The sequence below is a fragment of the Monomorium pharaonis genome, chromosome 11 (assembly GCF_013373865.1).
Source record: "Monomorium pharaonis isolate MP-MQ-018 chromosome 11, ASM1337386v2, whole genome shotgun sequence".
NCBI classification, from domain to species: domain Eukaryota; kingdom Metazoa; phylum Arthropoda; class Insecta; order Hymenoptera; family Formicidae; genus Monomorium; species Monomorium pharaonis.
Genome location: NC_050477.1, coordinates 12300220 through 12320246, shown reverse-complemented (window position 1 = coordinate 12320246; position 20027 = coordinate 12300220). Strand labels below are relative to the sequence as shown.

Below are 20027 nucleotides of genomic sequence, written 5' to 3'. Positions count from 1 at the left end.
CTGAAAAGATTACTGCGATCCGCGATAACGTTGCGCGCCGCGCACACACAGCCCGTATATATATATATATATATATATAGGTATATTTCGCTCGTGCAATGCGCTCGTTCGAAATTCTCGATACTTCCCGCTCTGAAGTTCTGCCCGGGCAGAAAGAAATTAACTCACTCTCCGAGTCATTATACGAGCACGTGTAATTAGCATTTCAAAAAAGAATCGATCATCATCCTTCGGTCGTACGAGCCTACATTTTCATAAGGAGCACAGGAATACGCCATTGCTCATAAATATTTTGCATATTTTCGTATCTTCCGAAAGGATGATATTTTTAATCTTTTTTTTTAGCTGAATACATTTAGAAAGTACTCGTATAATAAAGAAATCATTAGTATCAAATTTAAATTATACAATTTAATAATCGTTGTTTCAGATGTAAACAAGAAATTATATTTGCTTGTATATGAAATCATGATAATCTTGCCTATAATTGAAATACTTATTGTTTTCTTTCTTTTTGCAATATCTCGACTTTCGTTGGTCCGATCATGGCAAATTTTAGCAGGAAATCTTTAAGAGGTTGGAGTTTTAGATAAAACCTTTAGTCTAAAAGATAGATTGAATAAAAATTAACGAAATATGATTAACCAAAAATTTAAATTAAAAATTCAATTTTTGACTAGTAGTAATTGCTAATTTTTGTTAATTTTTATTCTATTTTGTACAGATGTACTTAAAAGTGACAAGCCTTTTACAGATTACTAATTAAAATTTGCTTTTAAAATTGGATATGATTAACGTGTGTAAATAAACGTTAGAAAGTTAAAGGAATATTTTCATCTCGAAATGTTAAGGTTAATAGATAAATATAATTGACGATTTATCTTAAAATTCCAAATAAATTATATTATACGATAAGAGAAGAGAATCAATTTTAAGTAAGAGTTTACAATCACGACTAGCGTAAAATTACCTTTATTCCTGGCCTTTTTCGCGCCGGTCAAAAAGTTACGATAAGTTTATAAATAGAAAATTTCGCGTGACACTTCGACGAACGATGAATTATGTGGAACGTCGTTTTTTCGCTCGTTAGAAATTTCTGTAATCCTCCGAAGAACATTTGAATTAGACACTAGAATAGTTCCATAATGTTTTAGTGCTATATATTTCCATTGGTGTCCATTGGTAGAAAATTAGCCTTGACCGAGAGCACCGCCTAGTTATGGTGTCGGGAACGAAGTCAATCATCACCTTATCGGTGCGAATGCGACGTTACATGAACATAATCGGCCGTATGACGTGCAACGTAAAACATTAATAGACGAGTAACTTTTGTTTTCTTTGTCATCATAGCCCCACTTGCCATTAAAGCCAGATCGCATTTGGTGGCAATAAAACGACGAGACGGTCATCAAACGGGATGAATCGGCTGTTGTATGGAAATCGCACGTAGGATTATAGTTGATTTTATTACTAGGGTAATTCCGGTATACATATCCCACGCCTATCGAAAACTTAATCTATTTTATCAGACATTACTGTGCTAAGATAAAATATACCAATCAAAATTTCATATTACCTACTACTATAACAAATTTAAAGTATTTATTTTCATATATTTGAAAGAAAACTTTTAGAAACTCTTGTATTTTTGTCATATATTAAAAAGGGTGTGATATTTAGCTATTCAAGAGTGGGACAATTAAGCTGAAAAAGAATACAAGAGATAAGCACTTATATTTTGATATACTCCAGCCATTATTATCCGTTTACGCTTATGTATCGCGACATATTCATTGATAATAGCAACGCATGTAAGTTTTTTGCACATTGAAATTATAAAACAATATTACTAAAAAGGTATAAAGGCTATGTCATAGAGTGTTTGCGAGTAAATTACTTTCACTCCTTCAATTTTTTTCTAACTTCTGAAACGTAAATCTCAACTTAAACACCGGAGTTATTCTATAGATATCGTAGTCCTGAGATATAGATATTGCTACTTCTCAGATAAACCTTTCGCACATTCCGACAATGACTGATAACCAATTTCCGTATTGTATAGAGCTTTTTGAAATAATTTATGCGCCTCAGCCTATTTATATCCGAGATTGAATATTTTCATACTCTGAATCGATTATCGCCAACTAAATTACGCCGCTTATATATGGTTAAGTCTTTTTAAATAGATAAATAGATAAATAGAATGGTTATTTAATTTGTTTTACGCATGCGTATATTTTTTTCATATTTTATTATATATATACAGTATATATTATATATCATATATGTAATATACTATATTTTTATCATGTACATTTCAAAAAATGTGAAGAGGGTATAACTATTTATGAGATTAATTATAAACAATTAATTTTATTTGAATTAATAATTCTACTTTTTTAACGTATTACAAATATAAATATCGTCAATCTTTATTTTCTTAATTTTAGTTTAATTCATATAATATTCTTCCCCTCAAACAGTTCTACATGAGTTCTACTTGAATTACTACACAAGTTTATCTTTTTTTTATTAATCTGATATCCTCTCGAGAATTCTGGATGGTATCTCGAAGGTTTTATCGAAAAGTATCAGGACTCAAATTGATCCCAATGGAAATAAGTTTTGACTAATTTTTATACGAGTACAACGTAGACGTGAAGGAGACACTTCATGTCTTTGAATCCCTGACGCTTTTGATCGTTCCTTTCGAAACTTTATCGGAGACTCTTCTCCGAAACTCTTTGGGGAAGAGCCAGAACTCCGCCAATTATATTTCGAAATTCTGAAAACGAGTGCCGATTTCACGGCGATGGAAGTGGGGGGAGGGGAGGATCTACTTGCTCGCGACTCGAAACGCTGTCCGATGCAATATTGTCGCGATGCCCCGCTTTCTTGTTGCATGAAGCCGTGACCTGCCTCAATGAGCCGCCGTCAAGCACGGCAGGATCGGATTGGCCGCGTGACAATTCTGACGGTGACGATTGCCAGAGATATACGCGTTCGTTCTCGTAACGGAGAAACACTGTGCCTCCCACGGGGAAAGAGATATTCTAATCGCCGTACTTGGGACAGAAACATCCGTAAAAAAAAACCCAACGCGTATCGACTCGCCGATAAGATATAATTGAGTTATTAACTGGTTTCATTAGTTTTAACAGCCAAAAAAGAAAGAGAACCGATGGGTGTGTCGATCGAACGTGTTTAATATTATCTCTAAATTTATTTTTTGTATGCGTGATACACCACGTCACATCTGTAAAACCCCCGTCAGTTTTATTATCGTGTGTGTGTATTTGTGTTCGAAAAAGTTACCATATTTTGATTAATTTTTTTTCAATCTATCGTAAATAATTAAAGAAATATATCTACTCAGAAGTAGTGTAGAATCATAATAAGTATTGAGCATGTGTTAAAAATATTAATAATTTATTAATAATTTATTAATTATTTTAGAAAAATCAGTTTACTGTACTTAAAAAATTTAGGACTTTTGCTAATAAAAGCAAAGAAAATCTTTTTGATTTTAAAAGAGAACATTTCAAGCAATAAAAAAATAGCGATTAAAATTTTATTATTGCAACAAATTTGCAAGATTTAAATTATTACACTACAATACTAATTACTATACTAAACTTACCACAATTTAATTTTAAATCTTATTTTTTAAAATAAATATACACAGAACAGAAATATATTATATTAATTATTTCTTTAAACACAAGTTTTATATAAAGTTTTACAGATGTTGAAAATATCTTATTTTTCGATTCGCTATAATGTTATTGTACAATCTCTTAATATATATTTTACTTGAATGTAATTATATTAAGTGGTTTTTATTTATTTATTGACTAGTGCAACGAATCTATATATCCTACTTTATATATAATTTGTTAAATTATATCCTATCAGAGACATACGTTCGCAGTGCAGTTGCCGGAAGGTATTTAAGCAAATATGTGTGAAGCAAATATATTTGAATCGGCCGATGTTAACGTTGACTTTGTGAGACAAAACGTGTATTTTGAAAGACGCGATGGGTTGTAATTATTTTAATTAGCTAGCAGCTAATAACTATGTTATTTAATTATTTTAATTGAATGGTTGCGGCGAATTTGTTGTACGATGTATGTTTGAAAATTGTCAGGTTTTACGGCAATACTAAGAGTATAAACGTTTGCTCGACCTTCATGTCCATTTACCTAAAGTAAACTTCTCTCTCTGCGATATCCATTAATATTGCATTAATTAATTATAACGAATGAAATAACTAATATAATACGACACAATTGAATATGTATATCAAAATAATTTTTTTACGGAGATCATTGATGTTGTCATGATTACAGATGATATTTTTGTTTATCTAAATTCTACTGTAGCGTTACATTTATGAATAATTTTTTAAGAAATCAAGCATTTTATTTAAAAAATAATTGTAAGATTTTTAAATAGATTTAGGAAAAAATTGAATTAATAAAATGTTATACGTTGGTATTATATGATTTTAGCTTTTAAGTTAATTTTTTAAGGGATAAGATTTTTTTTCTTTCCCATAAAGAGAGAGAGAGAGAGAGAGAGAGAGAATTATCTAGGAAGAGACTTTATAAGTGATGTTCGAATAAACAATTATATTGCTCCAAATAAGATTAATTTTTCTCTGAATTTTATTTTATTAAAAAAATTTAGATATAAGAATTTTTTATAGAGTATCGAAAAGAGAAGAGACTGAATCAACAAAATTACATTGACATTATATAAATATAGCTTTAAATCAAGTCAGTTTTTTAAGGGAGAGATGACAATTCGATGAAATGTTTCTTTTTTTCTTTTTTATCAATAGAATTATTTAGGAAGAGATTGGTGTTATAAATAATGCTCGACTGAATGAACTGTAAAAAAATTTTATATAAAATGACAATCTTTCTTTGCGCATATAAAATACTAAATCTTTGTCTTCGCTTTCAGAATCTCTGCGCGATTACAATGGGCTCTCGGCGGATCTTTACAAGTCTTCGAACTACGACAAGCTCGCGTTGTCGCTTCTGTCGCCACTGCCGAACGAGCAGGACTTCGCCATTAATGTCTGTACCCTTTTGTCGAACGAGGGCAAGCACACCCTACGGCTCGACAAGTATCCCCGTTTGGTGAACATCCTCCTGGCGCATGCCGGTGTCTTTGACTCGCCTGGCACGCGACAACTGTTTATCGAGGTGTACTCGCGCGTCCGTAACTATTCTATCAATTCCTTCTGGTCGGACGTGCTTGATTCCCAGGACGTGATAGACCTCACGAACGAGAGAACCTTTATGAAGAAGTCGCACACCAGCCTGCCGACATTCTCTAGGCGGAAGACTCTTGAGAAAGAGAAACAGAGCAAGCAGGACGTTGCTACGTTGATAACGGAGAACGAAGAACCCACGGCACCGATCGATGTCGAAGTGGTGAGATATACATGTATTTTTTGTTATCTGAAATTCAAGCTTAATCTTAAAGGAATAATCTAGAGTCACTTCGTTGCTTGCGTCAATATAGGAGAGAGACAAAATAATATGATCACCTGGAAAGTACATTATTTGCTTTGTAAATAAAAGGCTAGCCTGCCATTTGTTTTTAATACACATATTATCTTTGTTGGAATAAGCTCAATACATTACTTGAATAGTACAAAGTTATACTATTCTTTCGTAGCAAAATCTTAGAGAAGAAAAAATATGTTTTTACTTTGTTTTAAAATTGTTTATAATGATTCGATAATATTTAAGTTAGGTAATTATGTTGAGGAAAAAAATGTTAAAATTTTTTGAAGAACAGAGGACAGTTTTGGAAAATAGAATAAGAAGCAAATTTGTTTCTTCAATCACTCCTTCATGTAAACAATTAAAAGATGTTTTGTTGAAAGAATAATGCAGTATTCTTTAGACTACTCAACCATTATATGTCATTATTCCAACAAAGGTAGAATCTATTAAGGATAAATGGTAAACTAATCTTTTATTAATAAAACAAGTAATGTATTTTCTGTAGGTATTTACTTGTCCTTGTCTTTAAGGCTCTAAATGTTATTCGTTGTATGAATTCCAGGTACCTCCTGATTGTCCGCGGCTAGATTCGCTTGTCCTACACTCGGATGACAACCTGAAAGATCAGAACCAAAATTCCATCAAGTTTGAGGAGGAAGACAAGGATCTGTTTTGCGTCGGTCGGACGTTAGGCACGCAGGATCCGTATGGGCAGCGCGTGCTGCAAATCGCATCGATTCTACGGAACCTCAGCTTCACGCCAGAAAACGCGACGGTATTGGGCAGGAACCGATGTTTCTTGCGATTTGTCCTGCTGTGTGTGAGAGCGAGGTGGAGCAATCTGCATCAACTCGGCTTCGATATACTAGGAAACATAGCGAACGAAGTTATTTTAAAAGAAGCCGGCGAAAGGATAACGGACGTTATTCTGACGTGTGTAGCCAGAGGAATCGAGTCCCAGGACAGATTTATCGTTATATCTTGTCTGGAGGTGCTCAACAAGATTAGCCAGCAAGACAGTAACGAAGAAATTGTCACGTTTGGTCTGGCTGACAATGTATATGAACTTATATGCAGGTAATTGTGCATGTGTGTATGCGCATATTTGACATTTTCTTTTATTTTGTAGAAAATGATTAGATTTAACAAACTTTTGTTAATTGAAAAAATTTATAAAATGTATTATTAATTATTAATGAAAAATATCGTAACTGCAATAATTTTTTATATAAAACTATCAGAATCACACTACAAAGTATATCAATAAAAAAAACAAAGTTTTGTGTCTATGTTTTAATTTGAGACTCTCTTTAGCTTCGAGACAAAACTGTTGTAATATTTAGTTATATTTAATTTAATAATATTTAATTTTAATTTTTTTTAAATTATATATTGAAGGTGCAATGCATTATTGTAATGCGCGATTTTGTATTTATTCGCAGATTTCTAGCTCTAAGCGATATAGCCCTCTTAGTGTATACTCTGGAATGTCTGTACGCTTTAACATCGTTGGGTGAGAGACCATGCACGAGCGTCGCGCGGGTCCGCGGTGCCATCGATACACTGGTCGCTCTCGTCACCGTGGAGGCGCAGAGTTACGGCCCGAAGGCTTGCATTCTCATGCGGGTGGTTGAAACGGTATCCACAGTGGCGGCACAGCAGAACACCACAGGGCAAGCCTCCGCTGTCCCCGCCTCTCCTGCCACTCCAGCCACAACGACTGCGTCCGCGTCCACTCCTCCGTCTACACCGGCTACTGCTACTACGACGCCGGCGCCTGCCAGTCCAGCGTCTTCTCGACCTACGACTCCCGCTGCGACTTCGACCAAGTCGACAACGCACAGTACGTGATTAAGATCATCTTATTTGCTTCTTGTTAAACATTGAATTGCAGATTGTTTGTTTTTATTTTTGGGGTTTTTTTTTTTTTTTTCATTTCTGTTGTTCATGTTTATAGAAGCAGTGGAGACAGCTAACGCGATCCAACAGCAAAACGCGCATCAGCAGATTATTCAGGAGAATGAACAGTTTGCTCTAGGCTGGGTGAAAGCGACCTTCGAACTCGCACCCGGTGTACGCATCGAGCAGGAGGAACTATATAAAAAGTATCTTGGCTGCTGCACAAAAATTGGTAGACGAGGCGTAATAGCACCACTGCATTTTCCTAGATGCGTCAGGTGATTACTTCGAGACACAAATCATCGCATAATGTCTCATGTGATATACGTTGTTTTTTTAAATACATTCTGTACTTTGCACAGATCTGTTTTCGGCAATATTGTGGGGCCGAATCCGTTGAAAGGCGAAAATACCGGTACCCAGTATTACGAAGGCATCCGAGTACGAGGCGTGCCCATGCCGATAACCACTCCGAGCCAAATCACCGCCGCCGTCGCGACTAATACGCTCCCGATTCCGGCGGTCAACACCACTCCAGTAAAGGTGCTTCCCGTTCAACAGCGTACAGTCAAGAATATAAGTCCCGCACCCGATAGCACGGCCGCTCCCCAGGTCGATAGTCCCGCCGCGTCGTCCGGGACGCAAACGACCTCCACCCCCGCGTCTCCTATCCTCAAGGCCCAATTATCCGCACCGCCGAAACCCCCGTCCAACAACACCTCGAGCCAGTCCCAAAATCCAGTGACCAAGGTTGATTCTAAAAGTCAGGTGGGTCCGAAATCCTAAGCGCTCTCTCTCTATACCATTCTCTGCCATTCTCGTTTATGACCTTGGTTCTCACTTTTGGTTGTGTTGTAACTTTATAACGCTATTCTTACTGTTGTTTTTCTCCTTTTTAACACGAGCTAGAGCTAATATCCTTTAACACAGGGGTGAGAGAGGGTTTCCTTTTGCATGCCACGTGAATCCTCGATTTAGCTCTGTGATCGTTGAGCGAGTATCGTGTAGATAAGTAGAGTAAATTAATAAAAACAATGTGTTTGTTTCGTTTCTTGCGAAAAAAATTCAGATTTATTTGCTAAGTTTACTATTTTATATAAAATTTTACGTAGGATGAGATCTCTTCGCAATTTTCTATTTGCAATCGTCAGTCTTGGAAAATATATCGGCCAGAATTAATTCCATCAGGAATCAATGTATTGTCTGTGATTTACGCTTATCAAACGCTTCTTCCAACTGCGTAAACAGTAGCTACGCTATAATATACGAGATATATCGCAGCATGTGCTCACGTAAAAAACGCTTAAACTATACTTTTCGAAGCAGTGATTCGCTATGGTGGTTGAAATTTGTATGTTGCCTCCTTGTCGATTAGGTATCAGTATCGCATCCGCATCTGAGCCAAGCGTTGCTAGCGAGCGGCTCCCAAACGCCGCAGCAGCCACAGCCGCAGCCGCAACCACAGTTACAATGTGTCCAGGTAGTTGCTAAGGAAGATAATCGAAGTGGCACTACGTCGAGTTCCATAATAAAAAGCCTATTGGCTACTAAGGTAACAGTCAGCAGCGACTGCATGCCCAGTGCTGCTGCGACTTGTGTGTCTACCCCTACTGCCTGCGTAACAAACACTACTGCTAGCATCGCATCCAGCATCAGTGCCAACCAGCTAATAACCAGCAACCAGGTATCATTGTTGTATATTAACAAGAATAAGTAGTTTATTTTTTTGGTAGTTTTTTTTTTCTAGAAAAAAATTATTTTTCTCTAGAAATTTTTTAAATCAAATTCTTAGCGAAAAATACTATTAAACTCGTGAAAAAAACGTAGAAATTATTGAAAAATTCAAATCCAATATTTTATTTTGTTAAGCCTAATAGAAAAAAAAATTTTCTTGCAAGTTTATTAGTATTTTTTCTATGAGAACCCTAACAAATTTATTTTTTCCATATTTTAACGATGTTCTATGAAGAATATAACAAGAACGTAATGAGAAAAAAATATTAAAAGCGTTTTGAATTAATTATTTAAAACGCATTATAATTTAAAATGAAGAGAGATCGTTATATAAATTGTCACTTGTATAATTGTCATTTGTGTAAATTTATAAAGTGCAATTATCTTATTATATGCAAGATAAGTCTTAACTTTTTAACAACTTTATTTGCTATTTATTATAGAATATACTATAGAAATACTATAGGATCTTCTATCAAGATATTTTTGTTCCTATTTTTAGTGAATTATAGTATGCTATCTATGCAGGAATATAATAGATGTATGCATTTACGTTTTGTTTTTTTTACTAGTACCTGTCAAAATGTCTGCTTACAATGTAGTGTTTGGTTGATGTTCAGATTTTGTTATGTATTTCCTTGTTCTTTTGGAATACGAATTCAAACCAGAGAATATCCTCTCTCTCCTTCCCTTCTTGACGAATATATTACGATAGAAAGAGTTATTAGCAAAATATTTAACAGAGTGTTATGATATTTAAGTGAAAGTACTCATAATATCAGGTACTAACAACAGCATGGTTTTGATTGGATTGAATTCGATTGTTCGTTTGACATTTTACTCCGCATACAAATATATAATAAAGTCGATATGCGCGTAAGAGAAATGATACAAGTGTGGGGAAAGAAAACGGACTTTGAAATATTGATTTATGTTTTATGGTTAATATCATCACGAACCCATAAATTCCTCTTTAGGTTGCCCAACGTCAACAACAACAGAGGTTACTACAACAGCAGATGACGGGTGTGATGCAGCCCGCTGCACCCGCGGCCATCCCGGCCACGACACTCCCAAAGATTCCCGTCAACGCTAAGCAGAAACCGGCAATCGTACCTACCATTCCTGCCAAAAAGATACAAAGGCTCAATGGGGCCAAGTTTATTGTGACTAATAACTGCGAGAAGGTACGTATAGTAATTGTTTTTACGAAGTTTATAACTTCGCGAAACACAGCTTACTATATCGAACTTCTCGTATTTCTTTCAGACTGAAGTAAATGATAATGACAATGTCAACCAAATTATCACGTCCACGGCCACGACGGTGGTAAACTCGACTGAAAATCACATATCCTCCTTACCGGTGAAGGTTTGTCGTCCACCCCAGACGACGACGACGACTGTCGCCACCGCTACACCAAACAAGACGAATCAACGAGTAACATGCATAGCCGAGGATTCAGATTCTACCAATAACTCATTGGCGTCCAGTAGCGGTATTGGCGGTAGCAGAGACTGTTCCTTCAGGGGGAACGAGGAGGAAAACATGCCGACGAGTTTCGAAGGCATCCTGCTTAACGGCGCGCCGACGAGTAACAACATGGACATCGACGCGCAGGAGGACGGCTCGTCCAAGGATTCCTCGAGCGTGGGCTCGAAGGACAAGCCATTGCAGAGCATGATGCTGGTGGACTTACTTGAGAGGAAGGTCGACAAGGAGCCAATCCTGAACGGCGTACTCAGTAAGAACTCGATTAACGAGAAGGAGATGGATTTGGTGGAGAATCACATCAAAAAAGTATTAAAGGAATCTCCTCCCACTGAACTAAAGATAAAACCTGAAGTACAGAGCGGTAACATTATACAGAACGAAGCGTCTGAGGACACGCTAATCGAAGCACCGCGAGGAATCAAGCGATCGGCCAGCGAATCGGATGAGATGGATATTAAGAAGCCAAAGTATTCGAACGGCACGATGTCTCCTGATCCGACTGTTGACTCGACTACGGCGGAGTCCACGGTGTCGAGTATAAAATCTGAGGAGCAGGATGACGATAAGGACAGTGAGAAAGCGACCGTTTCTTCTACTGCGGCGAATCTCTATGCCGCTCTGGCAGCGGATTGCATAGAGGACGAGATGGATTTGGAAGAGCAAGTAAACGTCAACAAGGATACGATAAAAGAGGAACCGCCGGTAACAGCACCAACGACCGCGACGGCAACAGTAACGGCGACAGCAGCAACGACGACAGCAACAATAGCAGCGACATCGGCAGTGACGGCAACGATGGCGATGGCAACAGTAACTGCGACTCCGGCTTCTCTTCCTCCTCCTCCTCTTCATGTAAAGGCGGAAGCAGCGCCACTTCTCGTGGCGAAGGAAGAGCCACCGACTCTGCATATCAAGGAAGAACCTCACATATTCATCAATCAGATTGCTAGCATCAATCAGCCACAAGCGCCGTCGCCGCATCAACAACAGCAACAACTCATAGTGACAGCACCTAGGCAGATAGTCGTGCAGCAAACGATTCCATCGAGCAACCAGATGATTATTCCTACGGCGGTGAAGGGCAGGCCACCTCCGCCTCAACCGCAGGTGCTCCTTCAGCAGAGCCCGAGCGGGCAGTTGCAGTATGTGGTGTCGGGTGGAGTACCTGGTCAAAACTACGTGCTGGCGCAGCAGCAGACGGCTCTGGTCCAGGGACAAGCGCAGACTGTCCTTGTAGCGCAGACGACGCAACAACAGGGAACTGGTACCAAGACGATTATCATATTGCAGCCGCAAGCTGCCGCACAGCCGACTCCGCAAAAAATGGTGGCAGTGACGCCACAGGGGCAACAGGTGGTAGTGACGCAAGTCCCTCGTCCGATTCTGCAAAGCCCGGCGCTCAGCAACATCCCGCCACCTCTCGTGCCCACGTCTGCTACCATTCCGCAGGCCTCTATAATAGTCAATAGCTCAGTGGCGCCGACTAATCCGAATACAGTGACCGTCACGATTCCGGCGATGGCCCAGCAAACTCCAGTGTCTACCAGTGTGCCGTCCAGAGTGGTGACGCCCACTCCGGCATCTACGCCGCCGCCCACTAGGCCCACAACTCCGCATCAGGCGGCGGCCACTCATGGCGTATCCGTTGCCAAACCGTCGCCCGTTACCAAAATCGTGAAGACGGTAAGTTCATCAACCTCCACTGAGCCAGAGTCGAAACCCTCTACGAGTCAACAGCAGCAACAACAACAGCAACAATCATTGCAAGAGAATAAAACTATTACGATCAAAATCGATCCCAACGCCTACCTATGCGAGTGGCGAGGCTGTCTACGGTAAGTTCAAAGATAAATTTTCAAAATTAATGATGGGAAAATGAAAGGTTTTGGACCCTAGCAAAAACTACATGTTTTTTGTAATTGAACTGTTAACCTTTTAGAAATTTTACTTTATTGGGAAAATATAAAAATCAGCATTTAAAAAGCTATTAAACATCTAGTACTATAAATTATTGTTAAGTTTTATGAAAGTTAATTTATTAATTCGTATTCTGTTTGATGAAAATAAAAAGTAAAAAATTAATATCTAAAAACAAAGGTATAATTGGGGAACTATTTTCAATCCTGACTGCGGCATTTTAAAGAATTATTATTTATTGTTCAGGACTTTTTCCCAAAGTATTTTTTATTCTGTTATAGCATTTTATTACTAGAAATTGTAAAATTCGGGCAAAAAAAATTTTTAAGCATTGCTTTAATTAAATATGATTTTCGCTTATTAATTTTTATCGTTCACATATTGTTCGATTATATTAACAATATTGTTTTACTATAGTTTTACGCTTTAATATATCGTTCTCATAAGTTTCTTATATATTTAATAGCTTCATATGCTAATTTTAATACTTTCCCGGCAAATTAAATTTTTTTAGTCAGAATAGAATTCAGCAACTTAAGAATGGCAAAAAAAGTACTGTTTTTTACTTACCACTCTGGAACCCAAATTCGGATTTTTCCTCTCATTTAATCATTTTTTCCTCAAGTAATTTCACGAAAGCTATTGATAAGAGATAATTATTTATGAGACATTGTAAATTGATGAAAAATATCTCAAATAATTTTAGACAATTTAAAACACCGCACGAAGTCTATCTTCATGTTTGCGAGGCTCACTGTCCGAGTGGTGGCGAGGAGATATTGTGTCTGTGGGCAAGCTGCGACGCTCTCAAGAGACGCAAGTTCTCATTAATGACGCATCTTTACGATAGGCACTGTAATGCGGACGTAAGTAATGCTTGCATTTCTCGGACGAGGGAAATTATCGGACGATACTTGATACTCCAATATAATGTTTATTTTCATCAACATAGATTAACTCAAGTTTTAGTTTAATTTAGTCTCCGTTTTTTCTAATTCTTAGAACTAGAAAAAAAGATATAGAGTTAAACCGAGATCAGTTAATGTGTATTGATGGAAATGAACATAAGAGTTTTATATTCCCAACTTTTTTACTCTACAGACAATGTCGATGAGGAGGAAACAGTTGACAGTGACGGGCAAAACTGAAGTTTCTACGTCTACACCCCCGACTCCGCATCATCCCGGATACGCACCCAATGCGGCATTCCACGCTATTAAACGGCATGCTTTGGAATTCGTTAATCCTAAGGAGCTAATGGTAAGTTTTTAAGCTGTTGTTTTCTAATTCTAAAACTTGTGTTTGAGAATACAGAAGTTGAACTCTGCTGTTTCGTTCGTTTTTTGTTTATAATTTACACATTTAATATTAACACATTGTACACCAATTCTACCGTGCAACATAGAACGTGACGCCTCTTTGAGATGTCTACTGAATTGATTTTAATTTCCAGTTTTTTAGCACTCAAATTTGATAATCCGGACTTCCACATGAAAAAATATAAATTACACAAATTTGTTTTACTAAAAAAGAAATTCGTATAGTAATCTTACAGAGTTTACTATAATAAGAAAAGAAGCAAAGCTCTCGATTTATTTGTACATTAGGATTGGATTTTGAAAAATATATACAGTAAAAAATATTAATTTTATTTTTTACATTTTTAGTACATTTTTACTATTGTTAAATCTTGAACTATTAACTATTAGATTAAAAGTAAATAAATATTAAATGTTTAATAAGAGAGACTTTCTTATCAAACATTTATAAACAGGCAAATATTGTAAACATTCGCTTTTTCGATGAAGATATAAATTGCAATGTTAAATTTAAATGAATATTTGAATATAATTTTAATTAACACATATATATTTGCAATTAAAAATGAAAAATTTGTGAGAGAATAAGATTGAAAAGAACATTAGGAGTATAATATATGTATAATAATTACAGTTTAAAAAATGATTTTATCTTTACTTCCATCTCCACTAAAAGTGAAGATATAAGCGCAGATCCGAACGAAAAAACAGAGTTAAGCAAAATATATTCTATATGCATCATAAATCCAGCCTGAGGCAAATTTTCTGCGAGAGCAAATCGATAGTAATAATATACAAATAGATATATACAAATTTATAATCTTATAATACACTTAATACACATCTCGAAATACACATGTTACAATCTCTTTCCCTTTCACGTTGATATAAAGTTGACTATAAAATCACCTGAATCAGTCTTCGATTCTGCTTGACCTTTGACTAGCTAATTTAACGAAATTTCTTGTTCTCTCTTGGCAAAGCAGCAAAGGCCGACCAAGCCCGCTGCAGCCACCTCAAGCTCTTCTTCCCCCAGACCTGGGCAAAATTCTCCACCGGAACAGGTAAAAACGTATTGAGAATTGAAGAGGAAATCGCGACGCAGCTACAGCTCTAATTACCGTTGCTGCCGCTGCTGTCGTCTCTTTGTTGCTTTTTTATTCTGTTTTTGCACACCATGCGTTCGGAAAGACGCTATTAGCGCTATCAGCCTCAATCTGTGTTCTATTTTTAATGAGCAATGAAAATAGACTGATACTGATAGCGCTAATAGTGTTTTCTCAAACACACCCCATGTCATCCTCCCCCAAAACGCCTCATTTGTTTTATCGTTTTCCGTTTTGTTGCAGCATGTCTTTTTTTATTTTTATTTCGACATTACATTTTGTAGCTAGCATTTATACCATTTTTTTACATGTGTCGAACTTATAATACTCATGTTAGGAGGGTGTTGGCACGGCGCTCATTTCGATAAATCAGCAGAGAAGCCGGACTCCTACGTACCAAGTAGACGTTGCTAGATCCGTAGGTTCTATGAATATATGTTTGTGTGTGATATGTGTGCGTCCTTGTATTTGTTGTAACGTGGTTAAGGTGCAAGAATATACGGATTCGTCGCCGTTTATTACACGTCGAATACACGCGCGACTGTCCAGGATAGATATCGAACTGCAGCTTCGCCGAGACATTGCAGCGCTTCTTACACATTAACACGACTCCCATAACGCATTCAGTAGAACATTTAGCTGTAGTAGTTTTAAAACTACGTAATACTACATCCATGCATTTTTTTTCACGAGATTTTCTTTTTTAGCATTTGAAAATCAATGAGGTTCATTTGTTGTCTGTCATCAGTTGTCTCTGTGTATAAAAGCGAGCGCGCATGGACGATCGATTATTCACTATGTGTCTTTATCTTACAGGATGACAACGAAGGTCCAGTGACCAAAAGTATTCGCCTAACGGCAGCTCTCATTCTTAGGAACCTAGTCATATACTCAACACACGGTAGAAGGTAAGCTTTTCTATTTTATTCCATTATTTATTTAACTCTTGCGTGGTGAAACTTTCTCAGAATTTTTTACATAATTTTCAAGAATTTCTGTACCTATATAAATTTTATAAGATTTTTAGACAATCTCTCTGATTTTTTGGAAACAAATTAAAATAATTTTTCAGAAATAATTTGAAAAAATGTAAATAGTTCCTAGATGTTTTTTTAGATCAACACAATATCTAAAATATTCAAATAAAGATATTTAAACCAATTTGAACTACTAGACACGGGGGGGGGGCGTATTTGTGTCAGTATAATATAGTTATATACTATACTGTTAAAATATTTTACTTTGAAGTCTAATTTTGAGGATTTATCTTTAAAATCTTATTATAATTTTGTTAAAATCCTCATAGTTAAGAAATGTTATAATGCTGCCTCTTTATTTTATTAAGTACGGTTTTTTAATTATAAAAGATAAAATCTCACTCTATAAAATTTATAGTAGACTTTTTCATATTTTTTCATAGTTACTATGAAAGAAGTTCTTTTTTCTGTTATAATGGAATCGCTTCGATCCCATTATAACAGAAAAAAGGACTTCTTTCATAGTAACTATGAAAAAATATGAAAAAGTCTACATCTTTTCTTATGCATGTGAATTCTTTGATATATTCTAAGAATTTCTTGTATTATAATTTCTGGAAAAAAAACAAAAAATCTAAAATTGTGAATAAAGTATTTTTTTTTTTCAAAAAACTTTATAAAATACGAAAAATTCTGAGGAAAATTGTCACAAGAGTTGTATCTCTGTCTGCGATCTTAGTCCATTCACGAATTATTTGCAGGCATCTTAGAGCATACGAGCCCCACTTGGCAGGCGTGGCGTTAAGCAATGTCGAATCATCGAGAACAATCGCACAAGTCCTTTACGATATGAATGACCAGAGTAGCAGTAGCCATCATAGGTGACCTCTTGAATCAGGCCTCTAAATGATCTTTTAATCTCGTGAGCAGCGATCAACTTACATTATTTCGAATTACGCGAAGCGAAAGCGAGTGCATAAGTTTATAGTCACTTGCTGTGCGCTAATGCATGTCCGTGGATGTATGTATGCACATGCATGTGAGCTGACGTGATGTGTGCTCATGCAGTTTGAAGGACTGGAAAGACTCTAAAGAAGAATGATAGCGAAAGAGAGGATAAATGTTCCATATATAGAAAAAAGAGGCCTATAAACTTACTAGGCAAATCATTTTGCCAATTTAGATTATGATAAATTGTAACTATAGTGAAATATGCGAATACAAAGAAGACAGTTAGGTCAAATATGGAAAAGTGATAACAAGTTTGCGAAAGAAAATAAGATAAAGAGAGAAAAATGTGTGTTTTGTGTGAGATAGAGAGCGAAAAAGAGAAAAAAATGAGTGAATAAATGAGAAAGAGTGAGTGAGCGAGCGAGAAAGAGAGAGAGAGAGAGAGAGAGAGATGATATTTCAGATTTAATATTAATATTTATTTTCTCAACAAGAAATGTGGAAAAAGTGTTTTTAGTAAACGTGTACAAAAAAGAAACGAAAATACTTTATAGACGTTATAGTTAATTATAATCAATATATTATTATTAATATTATATTATTCTATTATTAATTATTATTGTGTTTTTTTTTTCGTAAATCACCAAGGATCTAGGATATAAAGGCAAAAAAGCGAAACCTTTTTATGAAATGTATTTGTTAGGAATTTGTTTTGCTTATAATTGCAATTACGTGGCTAATTATCGTCTCTCTTTGTTTTATTATTAATTAATCTACCGACAGAAATTAGTAAGATATAACAGTACATGCATCGGCATGCTAGCGAGTTCGTCATTAGAAGTTTGTCAGCAGAACATTCATATCACTGCATAAATCTAACGACGTCTAGTTTAGATCAGTTTTAGCTCGGTGACTTCTAGCCATTCGACTTCTGCAATGTGTCAGGATACTTAGAGAAAGATTTTTTACGCTCGCTAAGTAATGCGGCATATCGTTAGACAAATTTATAAAATGACTTTGTCATTAGCGTGACTTCCAATCAAAAGAATATCTCGCAAAAAATCTCAACGATATTGACAAATTAATGAGTTATGAATAAGTAGGCAAATGTCAAACGAATATTGTTTATAATATTTGAATTTAAAGGCCTAAGATCTTTCTTTATACGATGACTAACTTCTTTTTTCGATTTTTATTTAACTAAAAAATTTCATTATCGATATCCATACATGTAATTAGAATCGTATTTTCTTTTTCATTTTCGGCAGAGTTTAGTGCTCTGAACTGATGTGTAAAAGTATCCTACTTCGAATATCTCAATTGAACATAACTTATATAACATATTTACACAATAGATGCGAAATTTGTTATGAATATATCGTATAAAATGTAATATAATCATTGCAACGCATAATGACAAAGTTGTCTTTTGATGTAATACTCTAACATCGTTTAATTTTAAACAGAGTTTGCTCTGGAGGATCGTATAGAAATTTTTTTATATTATGTAGCGTACGTGAAAAAAAGAGAAGATACTATTAAAAATATAAATTTTCGTCTAAACCAAATAAAATCGATTCAATGAATTATCCATTATTTGTCGAATCGGAAAGATATGTAAAATAAATCTTTATTCGAACGGCGTTATGGTGACAAGTATTTTACGTTCTCGAACGTCACTACTTCGCAAACGGCGTAGGTTGCATTTATTGAATTTTTTTAACACCACATACATTGCATAAAAAATAAGAATAAGCTGATCATATTAAAATTTGTATATCTATGTATATATACATATACATATATGTACATGCATATGCGTATATACATATATATAAATATATAAAGATATATATACTTGTACATAATGCCTGTATTTCATTCATGATGTTAAAACCTCTGTGTAAATTTCTTAAGATTGTAAGTTTAATGCGTCTTTAAGAGAAAACAAAGTAAAAGATTCTTGTATTATAATAGATTGTGACAAGACATAGAAGTTGCAAGAAAACGGATTTTTGTAATTATTTAAACTGGTTCGGTGAGAAGAAAAACAACAAGAGGAACGGTTTCGTCTTATATTACAAAACGGCCGTTTAAGAATAGACATAAAAGTATGATAATGGACCCTGTGCGAGCCTCTATATATTATGTATTTTATATATAAATATATAAAAACAAGTTTAATAGCTGAACGTTTTTAGGAGGATGGAAATCTTGTGAGAGGCTTTTTATTTTTATTATTTGTAATTATACCTAGTTTATAAATACATGTTCACCGTTTCGTACGATCATCGAGATCATAAATAAACATCTGTGTAAAGGAATAAAAGAACGATATAATAAATTACTAAATACGAAGGAGAATATGGGAAAAATACATAGATTGATTATTTGAGTTGTTCTTTCCGTCGTATTGCACGAATGCATAAAAAGTAGCAAGAAAAATTAATAAAAGCAGAATTGGACAACGCAAATATCTTGTTTGTCTCCAATCATCACACGTACGTATGTTACAAAGTTATTTAAGTATAACAATTGTTCATTTATTTATCACTTATTTATTTTCAAAATCCAAAATTAAAAAATATATCTTTTAACATAAATAAATTTAATTGGAAATTGTAGGAAGTGTAGAAAAGTTTATTGCAATAAAAATTGAGTATATAGACTTAAAAATATATAAATGCATTTGTACTTAGACATACATTCTTACTAAGGCTTGTTAATTAAATTATTTTCATATGTATATATATACACACATTGTTTTTTTTCGCACGCGAAAGATTTTTATTCAATATATATTCATAATATCTCTCCTATTTATTTTAAAAGACTCATTTAACTGAAATTATTGCTCGTATCATCTTGGACTTACAGAAATTCAAAGTTTATAAAATTTATTGTCAAGTCATGCTGATAAAAGTATTCAAAGTATATTATCAACTTTTTTCTTTAACAATTTTATTATATTTAATATTTCCTATTATAATCAATATATTTACAATTCTTTGAAATATTCTGAGTTCTTAAATTATTTTTAATTAAGTTTTTAAAAGCTTAATTTATTTTTAATTTAATTTCTAACTTGTACAAAATTTGATTGTT

General features: G+C 35.1%; 1 protein-coding gene across 9 annotated transcripts in view; it reads left to right on the top strand.

The window, feature by feature from the left end:
• Window positions 1–19301, top strand: part of LOC105839711 (AT-rich interactive domain-containing protein 2) — a 65529-nt gene extending 46228 nt beyond the window's left edge. For 2 of the 9 annotated variants that reach the window (XM_012686206.3, XM_036294125.1), the window contains 14 exons: window positions 4972–5447; window positions 6088–6602; window positions 6968–7368; window positions 7483–7702; window positions 7787–8192; window positions 8800–9108; window positions 10136–10345; window positions 10428–12487; window positions 13276–13435; window positions 13671–13829; window positions 14872–14952; window positions 15332–15412; window positions 15811–15902; window positions 16733–19299. In XM_012686206.3, the coding sequence (XP_012541660.1) occupies window positions 4972–5447; window positions 6088–6602; window positions 6968–7368; window positions 7483–7702; window positions 7787–8192; window positions 8800–9108; window positions 10136–10345; window positions 10428–12487; window positions 13276–13435; window positions 13671–13829; window positions 14872–14952; window positions 15332–15412; window positions 15811–15902; window positions 16733–16856 (5294 nt within the window). In that variant the 3' untranslated portion in view covers window positions 16857–19299. Of the gene's footprint in view, window positions 1–4971; window positions 5448–6087; window positions 6603–6967; window positions 7369–7482; window positions 7703–7786; window positions 8193–8799; window positions 9109–10135; window positions 10346–10427; window positions 12488–13275; window positions 13436–13670; window positions 13830–14871; window positions 14953–15331; window positions 15413–15810; window positions 15903–16732 lie in introns of all 9 variants that reach the window. The other 7 variants (XM_036294124.1, XM_012686212.3, XM_012686207.3 and 4 more) reach the window with 7 other exon arrangements.
• The last annotated feature ends 726 nt before the right edge of the window (window positions 19302–20027 follow it).